Raw genomic sequence first — 11185 nt, forward strand, 5'->3', positions numbered from 1 at the left:
TACCTAAAATTTACATTCACTTTGAGGAATTGGAAAGTAGATATTGATGATATAGATAGATAGATAGATAGATAGATAGATTTAGATATAGATATATGATATACATAGACATATAGATGATATAAACATACAGATATTTTCATGATCACATGTGGTCCCCTTTCCCCCATCCACCCCTCCCTTCCCATGATCTCCTTCTCCATCTTTAAAGTCTGACTTTCTGTTTCCTACAATTTCTCCTTTATCTTACTCTTTAATTTATTTATATTTGGGGTTTCTCATGGAAGAGAAACTATGCAGCGTTCTGTATTTTTAAAATAAGTTTGGCCTTATGCATCCAATGCTGTTGAAGAAAGGCACGTGCCCACTCTAGGGATTCTACATGTCTCTCCCATGGAAAGTTAAAGATGGTGGCAACGAGGAATCTTTTCATTTTTTATTGAGATCTATTTGCATTTGATGGGTACTTTAAGGTAATTTGATATGTGTATACAATCTTTAATAATAAAATCAGGTTAATAAGCCATTTTGCTTCATCAAATATTAGCTATTTCTATATGCTGGGAATTTTGTATCTTTCTCTTGTAGTCCTTTTGAAATATTTCATAGATTATTTTAGCTGATATCCTGCTGGGCTATAGGAAACCAGACTGAATCCTCCCGTCTGTGCTCTGGTTCTCTTTATTAAACATCTTCCCATGCCTTTTCAGGTCTCCAGTGATCACTATTCCTTTCCTTTCCTTTTGGGTTCCACCAGTGAGTAAGAACTTGCTGTATCTGTCTTTTTTGTATCTGGACTATTTCACTTAACACAATGACCTCCAGCTTCAATACATGTTGTATAAAAGGACAAGATATCCTTTTATGACTGCAATATATATATATATATATATATATATATATATATATATATATTCTATTTCCTTTGTCCATTCATCCACTGATGGCCATTTGGGTTGATTCCATATTTTAGCTACTATGAAGAGTGCTGCAGTTGGAACCATGACATGTGGTGAATTTGATGATGGCTAAGGCTCTGCTTTCTTGTTTGCAGGTCAACAGTGATCTTATCTACATTACAGCTAAGAAAGATGGCACTCATGTGGTAGAAGGAGTGGATACCACCCACATTGGGAAATTAATTGTGACCAAACAAATTGGAGGAGATGGAATACAGGATATTACTGATACTTACAAATTCCAAGAAGGTAATTTGCTACAAATGAATGCACTTTGTTTTGAATCTGAGTCTATTTGGTACTTGTTCACTGTTACCTTGGAGTAGGTCCCAGAGAATATGTAACACTTCCAGCATTCCACCCTACCTGGTTTGTTAGGGCAGTACTCCCATAAGTGAAAAAAACATTGCATCCACAATTTTTCCATATAGTTTTGTTTCTGTGTGTGCTTTGAGCAGAATTTCCTTCCTCATGATTCATGAAGTTGGTTAGTCTAAAATCAAATCTATTTAAACAAAATGTAGACTCTGTTCTTGATCTCAAGAACCTTAATTTTAAGTAATCCTATTAGAAAGTATCTACAACTAACATGATTTTAGTTTACAAATGCAAACAAATACTTCATGTGTTTAGTACTTTACAAATTATATTTAGTACATTATTCCACTGAATTGTCATGGAAACTTTGTGACATTGGTAATGCAATATTAATAGGAAAGTGTAATCTCACTCACTAACTCAGACCACTTAGGTGGAAGGCCAATTTCAGTTATAAAATAATGTTATGGTGGTTTGTTGTTAACTCTTATTATATAAAATGTTTCAAATGCCACTACTAAGTTCAGTTGCATTTCAATCTATATTGAGTGTCGACCCCATGCATGCAATTGGTCTAGTGCAGGAGATCCCAGTTGTGAGCAGGTAGTGGCTGATAGGATACTTATGTTCAGGCACCTTTGGGAACAAAGGTGGGAGACATTGGGTTCAAACAAGAGATTTAGAAAAAGCAAAACCCAGTAAGAAAAAGTCACAGACCTCAGTGAATGAAAGCTGAACAGGAGTTTCTGTATAGCCAAGGGTAGGAGGTATGAAAGAATCCTGTCGTGTATTTAGATTAGAGTCCTTGAAAACTTAATAAGGCATCAAGTTCAGAATGTCCAGTGGCTGGATTCAGAACTGCCCAAGGTCAACACCAGCCAGGAAATGAGGATGCTGGTTGTCTTGATGGGTAACACGGAATGTATTTTGCAAATCATTTGCCTCTAGAAGTTCTTGGGAGCTACATTTATTTTAGTGAATGAATAAAAATGATAAGTAATTAGCATATACCTAAATATTCAACAGTATTCCTAAAATGCTAAAGAGTACCAGATTTGTTTTAAACATTTTAGACACTCTCCCTGCTCTTATTTACAAAAGCAATTTGCACTATAAAGAAAAAGCTTACTGAATAGAGAATGCGCGTGTATAGTGCTAGACATTCAGATTTTTGCCATCTGATCTAGTGAATTTTTATTGTATCTTTGAAAAGGTTTATTCTTTCCTTCATTTGGTTATTATCCACTGCACAACAAAAGGGTTCTTTTTCTTTCTTTCTTTTTGGCATTTTCCTAAAATGGAATTTAAAGGCTAAAATAAAGCACACTAAAAACAAAACAAACAAGCAATGACCTCGTACACTGGAGTTGCAACAAAAGTATTTGGAAAAGGGAAGAGGAAACTCCATAGAAAATGTGAAAGAAACTAGCCACAACAGTCTTCCATCTATACATTCACCCATTTATCCATTCAACAGCTCGCTCTTAGCCACCTGCTATGCTCTAAGTGCCATGTGCAGGTGGAGACACAAACAGCACAGCCTTCCCATGTAGCTACCAAGAAAGTCAGAACAAAGCCATGGTCATCTGCGCTGAGGATTGCTTTGATACAGGGTAGGCAGATGCTGCATGGCATGTGGAAGGATTCCCAGCCCAGACTCCAATCAGAGAGGACCTTGTGGTCCCACAGTACCATAGTACATACACAGGGTGCCACCATGTCAGAAGGGCCAGTTCATTTGTTCCCATCTCAGGGCTTGCTTCATCCTCCAATGAGGTCATGTGATTTGTCCATTTGTTTAACACTGGATGGGCACCACCCACAGAGCAGTGGTCAGAGCCCTGAGTTTGAAGAATAAGTCAGAATTAGAAGGAGACGCTGGGGATAAGAGTCTCCAGGAAAAGGACCAAAGCAGGGGGCTGCAGTGTGAACTCTCCTTCCTTGGAAGACTTAAGGCCTGAGCAGACAGGAGAGTGAAAAACAGGGGTGGCCAGGAGCAGCAGTCAGTGGGCCGTGCAGCCAGATATCTTGTCAAAAGCATGCGGCAGAACGCAGCTGCCACAAACTGTCACCCTCACACGTGACAGTGGAGACTAAATCAGAAACTGCACATGATCAGATGCAAGAGGGGAAAGATCAGAAACCAGTCTGCAAAAGAGGACTTTGGAGCTTGGCCACGGACAGACAAAAACTAAAACAAACAAAACACTCTAACTTTCACGAGGAAGACTTCTGAGGCCCAGTCCTCCAGGATGTGGCAAGAGGGCCAAGCTTGGGGAGACCCAACTAGAGGAACTCCCGGGTTCACACAGTAAGAGGCTCCCCATCGTATTCTGGAGATTGATCCCAGGTGGATAGCTTTTTAATCACGGAGAACATGTGCATCTCAAATTCTGACTTGGAAATGACCAGAGGGAGTGCTATTTGAGAAAAGATAGATACTCCATCTCAGTATGGTAGTGAGATGTCCGCTGCAGGCAGAGGGCTGGCAGCATCTGTGGCTGCATTATCTACCACCGTGGTTCTCACGGTGACCCTCTCGTATAATTCCTCTGATTCTCCAGGTGCTGGGTGTAGACTCTCAAGTACGAAAATGAGTAAAAATGCAGAAAAGAGATGATGATCAGATTTAGGAGTTAACTATGTTAATTAATTAAATTGTGGAAGGATAATTTTTCACTTTAGCTCACTAAAGCTAAGGATCAATTTTATAACATTTTTACAAGTATAAGATGAAGAAACTATAAAGCTGCGAAAACCAGAATCCTGAAAACTTCTACCGTGGCAGTAGACCTTCTTGTACGATGGGGTCTCCACCCCATTCCATCTTTGCCCCATCAGATTTTCCCCCTATCAAGTGTATTTGCATCTCTCCTTGCTATTTGCTCTTTCAATTAACACTTCAGTGTCTCTTGCATTAAAAAAACTTACAATAACCTTCAGCGTGTATTCCCTGTCAGAGTGCCCTCTCTGTGTTCCTCCCGAAGGAGCTGCCTGGACTACAACCCATCTGTTCCTTCCCTGGTCATTCTTTGCCCATGGTTTTTGCTACCAGCTTCTTTGATGCTGTATTTCAGCAGGCGCAAGACCACTTGTTGTGTGTGAAATGAGCATTTTAAAGGCTCCACGTCGCTTAACCCACCTGTACTTTCTGATGGTCTTATTCATGCCCCTTTCTTGAAATTCTTTTTGTTTCTGTAACATTATTTCTCCATGCCACAGCCCCCTCTGTCCCTCCCTTTGTGTTCCCATCTCCTTTTCAAACTGTCAGCTTGCTTTCTTTGCTCCTTTCTGAATGCTGCTTGATCCCACCCTGCACTTCTTGGGCTCCATTCACACCTACTGTATGACTTCCTCCATAGCTGCTGCTAACATTGGCTACTATATGAATATGCAGATCACTCCCAAGTCTGCACCAACCCAGTCTTGACCTAAGGGTCCCATGGAAGCCTGAAACTGAATCTTCCCCATGCCTGCTTTCTCTCACCCGCTCCATCCCAGATACAGTTCCTCCTGCACTCCCTATCCTAGTGAAGACAACCACCCTCACCCAAACTGAGCAGCCAGGGAATCAATCAGGCAGCAGATCTTCCACACATCCCCTCTGAAATTGGTGTCCTTCCCCCCTGGCTGCGTGGTCTCACTCAGAGAATTAAATAAGATCAGGTATATAAAACCCTCAAAATAGGACCCAACACAGGTTAAGGTTCCTCTAGAAGTGAGTTTCCACTTCTATTAGTGATTCTGCTATTTTGGCATGCAATTAGTTTGGACTATCATTATATTTCCTGGAAAAGCAACTGCTTGATTCCTCCTCTGACTGCCTCATCCTCCTTCCCCCAGTCTGACCTCTGCCATGCTGTGTACTTGATATTACCTCACACGGAAGCCCAAGTCTATTGCAGAACTGCTTAAAGCCTTGCTCTAACTGCTGCTTCCAGAACATTCAAATTGCAACCTCCAAACCCTCTGACTGACCCCCAACATCACTGCTGCAGATCCTGACCTCATCCCACAGCTGCCACATCCAGCAGGCAGGTGAACTGAGACCTGCCCTCTCTGGCCTCCCTGTGTTTGCTCACTGTGCACAAAACCTCCAAGAAGGCTCCCTAAGGAGGCTAATGGTCCCTTCCACATGTTCAGTGCTGGTACTGCATCATGTGCCAGCATCTGTCCCAGCATCTGTGATGCAGACCTCTTCACCATGATTGTTCTTCACCTGCCCCTCTGTACTCACCAGAAAAGATTGTGTTTCTCATCCATACCTAGTGCAGCACCTGAAGCATTAGGGGCTCCAATAGCATGATGAGGTAGCACTTGCACAGCTGGTCTGAACTGAATGTAAAATGATTTGAGCTGGGTTATGTAGCACCTATGGTAAAGGTGAAAGTTGTGTTTCTGGTTGAAAGCATGGTCCTACAAATCTCAATCCCTCAGAGCCTCCAGGAAGCCAAGTCCCAGGTTCTAGAGACACATATGTAGAAAAGGCAGACCTGTACCCCTACTTGCTGAAACCTGTGTTCCAGATGGGTAGGTAATGTCACATAGGGAGCACTGTGACAAGGGAGAGGAAAGAAAACCAAAAAAGTGTGATGAGAGATTGAAGGACTAGGGTTTGAGGTCATGTTACACAGGGCAAGAGGGGTGGGGAATCAGGGGATGATGTCAGAGCTTAGGACAATAAGAGCTCTTTACCCAGCACAAAATGCTTTCCTATTACATCCTAGCTGACAGGAAGATGTTTTCAGTCTTGCTCCTGGAGGCTACTGAGGAATCTAAGAAAATACAGTCTGGCTTTAGATTATCTCAACGTTGCTCATAGCCCCGAATTATGTAAGACGCCAGAGCTCAGAGCATAAGTATAGAGAGACGGGAATGACTCTGCTGGGCTCCAGGAACCCTTGCAATTCTCTCCTACGGGGCCTGAGCTTCCTGAAATAGCCCCAGCCACATTAGCCTGGCAGGGCCTGGGCCGGGGGCAGATGCTTCCCCAGAAGGAAGTTCAAACCTCCACTATCCGCCATCCCCAGCCAATATCAAGTCATTCATAGCTCTGCACAGGTCTTTCTCTGCCAGTTCCCTTCTGGGCCAGCTCAGATCCTCTTCCCCAGGCAGCACCTCTTTGATCAAATTCCTGTTGCTCGAATTTGCCTCCTGCATTTTGGCTAAATGCATATTTGGCCTCCATCCAAAGTAATAATCGTTAATGCCCTCTCTCTCCTGGATGTGTCTGCCCCATGATTTCTGCTAAAACACCTCCCACAGAAATAGGAACCCTTCTCCACTGCTGGTGGGAATGCAGACTGGTGAAACCACTGTGGAAATCAGTTTGGAGATTCCTCCGAAAACTAGGTTTAGAGGTCCCATTCAACCCAGCTATCCCCCTGCTGGGTATTTTCCCAGAAGATCTAAAAACATCATATCACAGTGATATATGTGCACCTATGTTCATAGCAGCACAATTTGTAATTGCTAAAATGTGGAAGCAACCCAAATGTCCATCCACCGAGGATTGGATAAGAAAATTATGGTACTTTTATATAATGGAATATTACTCAGCTGTAAAGAAAGATAAACTCGAGGCCTTTATATTTAAATGGTCACAACTAGAGACCATACTCATAAGTGAAATAAATCAAACATACATGTGCAAGCACCGCATTGTGTCACTAGTGTAAAACTTGAAAGAGTTAAGTTAAACTCGGAGGTATGATAGACACTGTGAAATGATAGGAAACCACCGAAGAGTAAAGGGCTTCTGGGATGTGGGAAAAGAGAAGGGAAAGAAGGAAAAATTTTGTATGTATGTATATACAGGATAGATAACATGGTTGTTCTTCCATCTGCTGTTTCTATGCTGAAAGAAACTGTCAATGAGTCTTTGGTTGACCAGTATTGCATGTCTATATCTGTTTTCATGAGAAGCCACTTTGAAGATATCAATATGTAATACAACCACCATTGTTAATTCCCTACCACTTTGTTTGTAACTCTGTATTGTCTGTATTGTGCTTGTGATATGTTGTAAAATGTTGTATGTCTGTTAATGTTTCCCTCCTTTTATCCTTAAAAAAAAAAAAAAAAAAAAAAAAAAAAAAAAAAAAAACACCTCCCACATTTTCAGGTTCCTCACCCCTCCTTCCCTTCATCCCAGCTCCCTCCTATTGATCTGTAAGCACGTGCTCTCACCAATGCTTGCCCTGGACCAATAGCTTCTGGCCTCTTCTTGCAGTCTTGACAATCAGGGAAACTGTTAATGCACACACACTCACGCTCATAGGCAATGCCAGCTGGCATTTTCTTTGACCTCCCAGAGTGGTTCCAACTTACTGTACACCTTCTCCCTCCAGTCCACCAAACAACCACACAAAGTTGTTCCCCTTATTTTATAGGTGCTATTAACAGTGTTTCACTGGTAGATTGTTATGAGGGTTAGATGAAATAATGCACAAGCATTGATCCCAATGCCTGGCATATAATTAGTGCTAAATGGTAGTTATTATGATTAATTGTCTTTTTCACCATCACTGCATTCAATTATTAACTAGGCGAAGTAGAAGATAATATCTTTGAATTAACATAATTATAAAAGCCAGCATTCTTATTTTGAACTAATCTTTTTCCCACTAGCCTTCCTCATTAGTATTTTTTACAAACCAAGGAATTTGCTTTCATGTTTTCATCTCCGCTCTCCACAGTGCATGAGGGTATACACAAAGGTATTTATGTAGGAAAAAGAATGGCAACCATGCCTCTGCACCTCCACAGGGCCCTCCAAGAAGCCAGCATTGCATCCAAAACCCTAAGAACCATTAACCTGGCACATCAGCATCTGAGGCAAAAGCACCCTCTAGGCCCAAAATAAAACCTGCATTTCTTGCTTCTGCATCTACACAAAGCTATCTTTTTCTTCTTCCATGGCAAAATGTCCTTCATCTCTGCTTTCCTGCATCTCCACCACAACCTTAGAAACATTCCACGGGACACATTCCTCAAAATAACACCCACATCTAAATCTGCGTTAGAACTTCAGTGGAGCACCATGTACCAATAGGGGGCCCTCAAAAGCTCTTCAGGCAAGCATGATGACATGTGCCCCTAATCCCAGCACTCTGGAAGGCTGAGGCAGGAGGATCACAAATTTGAGCCCAGACTGGGCAGTTTAGCAACTTAGCAAGACTCTGCCTCCAAATAAAAGCTGGGGCTGAGGATGTAGCTCAGTATGAAGGGCCTGCATTTAATCTCTAGAACCACCAAAAAAATAAAATTAAATCAAAAACGTTCATGGTTGAATGCATCTTGTGAGCCCTGTTTGCCGGAGGGTTCTGTCTCAGGACCTCTGATAGGCTAAAGAAGGCTGTGCGGACACAGGAGGTTCGAGACAACGTGGAGGAACCCTTGGCTAGGAAAGGCTGGTCAACAACTCACCAGAGCCCAGCGTGCTGGGGCCACAGGCAACTCGGGAAAAAGCATTCCCTGCATTCTACCAGGAGCCACGGCCAATGAGGAAGGTGGAAAAGGGCAGAGCAGGAGCTTTCTAGGGTCGGCACAGGAAGAAACAGTTGGGTACACCCAGGAAGGGGGAATGAGGAAGCAGGTCTTGTCTGGGGGTGGGGGAAGGACTTACAAGTCAGAGAAAACTGACACTGCCGAAGGTAGAGTGACAGGACACAGCTATTTCCAGCATGTGTCCTTAGAGAACCTCAAATCCCAGCTGTGTGGCTTGGATTTGGGAAGGGACACAGATATACAACACAGTTTGAGAAGAGTTAGATGATTCCATTCTACCTGGCCTGGAATAACTGCCCTGGAGAGACAACCCTTAGAGCTACCCCTTCAGTCATCCTCTTCCCTGATAGACGGTGGCACAGCCGCCTACTGAATGGGCATCTGGCACGGGTCATGACTCTCTGCAAGCCTGGATTTTCAGGACTGATAACAGGTGTGACTGCCCCTGCTTCCAAGGGGAGTGTGGGGCTTACAGAGGCTGTCCAGCAAGGACAGCACGCACGCTGTGTTTAGGAAGTGTGTTCTCTTGGGTGCTGTGTTTCATTCTCCCTGTCATTATCTCTGGGTCTCTTCTAGGTCAGGAAGAAGAGAGATTGGCCCTAGAAACTGCCCTCATGTACGGAGCAAAAAAGGACATCAAAACAGAAGGCATTTTCAAATCAAGGTCAAATGTGGACATGGACTTTCAAGTGGAAAATGCCGTGCTGGGGAAGGACTTCAAGGTCACCGTCACTTTCCAGAGCAACAGCCCCAACCACTACAACATCACAGCCTACCTCTCGGGGAACATAACCTTCTACACTGGGGTCGCCAAGACCGAATTCAAGAACGAGACATTTGACGTGGTGCTGGAGCCTTTTTCCTGTAAGCTCACAAGGGTGTTTCCCCCACACACACACATTGATTATCTGGCTCTTTGTCTCCAGCAGTGACATTTTGTACTCACAGCTCTCGAGTTCAAGTGCCCCCTCGAGCTGGGGAATGTGGACCACATAGTGAGAACTCACCTCTTCTAGAAGTCCCTCAACTTCCATGTTTCCATTTCATGCACAGTTGTGAACATCAAAGCTCAGAGCCCCAAGAGTCGTGATATTAAATGCAACTCACTTCTGGCTACTCAGTGCGTAGTCCATGGGCGAGCAGCATCACCCAACCCTCCTGAGTCAGAATCTGTATTTTAACAAGATCCTAAAGGGCGTGAGGTACCCAGGAAAGTTTGGAAGGCACTCATCTCAAAAAACAGACCTCTGAGTGGTAACTGTCCTAACCTAAGAAAGGCTTTCAGAGGCAGCTCAGTAGGAAGAATGTGTTTTGTTTTACCACTGAGAAGACAGAGAAATCTCAGTTCTGCCCACAGTTTACTCCCTAAAGTTGATCAGCAGGATATCTGGGGAAAGAGCCCATCCCTGGGAGAGGCGGCTGCAGCCATAGACTGTGCCATCTGAGAGCTTGTGGAGAGTTTTGAACTCTCTGGCATCTCTTTTGGGACCTCTTTCACATCCTTCTTCCCTTCCATACTTCCTTAAACATATATCCAAGCATTTCTGTCACTGTAAAAACTCAGAATACCCTAAGCAGGGTGGGATTGATACACTGTAGCTTGCAGTGGGGATTACAAGTCTGACAACCTAGTTTTTCCTGGGGTGCTAGTACTTAGTGAGCACAACAGTCTAGCAGAGATCCAGCAAAATGTGTCAACCAGAGGAATCTGGTGTCTGGGCAGTGTGTCAAGTCAGACAGAGACTGGAAAGGACCAGACTGTGAAGGGGTCCGGGTTTCTGTTCATCTGACATGTGGCACTGAAAGAAAAGGGAAAAATAGGTATACAAGTAATAATTTTTTAAAAGAGGAGGCAAGCAAGACCATGCGCCCCTCTGGGATGGTGAAATATTGTGTCTTAGTTTTTCTCAAGTTTGGCTTTCCCCAATGGGGACACGCTTCATGAGGACATTCTCAGAAAAATGGAAAGCTATTCTTTATAATTCTATTTCCAGGAACTTAAAGGAAATGACTATCTGTAGCTTCGGTAATATAGCTCACAGTCAAGAAATCACCATGATATTTTCAGTGGAAACTGGGAGATTTAACACTTTTTAAAATCTCAAGTGGGAGGAATAGATCCTGGTAGGAAAGAATAGTCAGCCTAAAGGACTGAAGAGGAAGACAATCCCCTGATTTTTAGAACGGGCAGACACTCGCTCTTAGAGAGCCTGAGACTTGGAACTAGTCAGATCTGAGTATAAGGTATGAGTCTGTCACCTGTGAGCTGTGCGTCCCTGGGCATGTTGTTAAGCAATCTGAAGACTGTCTCTCCTCATCTGTGTATAGGAACAACGCTGCCCACACCACAGAATGCTTCCTTTCCTCCCTGAGCACGGATTTTTTTTTTTTTTTTTTTT

At 43.2% G+C, this 11185-nt stretch overlaps 1 protein-coding gene across 2 annotated transcripts in view; it reads left to right on the forward strand.

Annotated features, from left to right (window-relative positions):
- F13a1 (coagulation factor XIII, A1 polypeptide) overlaps positions 1–11185 on the forward strand; it is a 173249-nt gene that overhangs the window by 133857 nt on the left and 28207 nt on the right. For both annotated transcript variants that reach the window (XM_013521833.1, XM_013521832.1), the window contains 2 exons: positions 1055–1208; positions 9363–9650. In XM_013521833.1, coding sequence (XP_013377287.1) covers positions 1055–1208; positions 9363–9650 — 442 coding nt within the window. The remainder of the gene's footprint in view (positions 1–1054; positions 1209–9362; positions 9651–11185) is intronic.

Source organism: Chinchilla lanigera, unplaced genomic scaffold, assembly GCF_000276665.1.
Source record: "Chinchilla lanigera isolate Chin_1 unplaced genomic scaffold, ChiLan1.0 scaffold00064, whole genome shotgun sequence".
Lineage (NCBI taxonomy): Eukaryota > Metazoa > Chordata > Mammalia > Rodentia > Chinchillidae > Chinchilla > Chinchilla lanigera.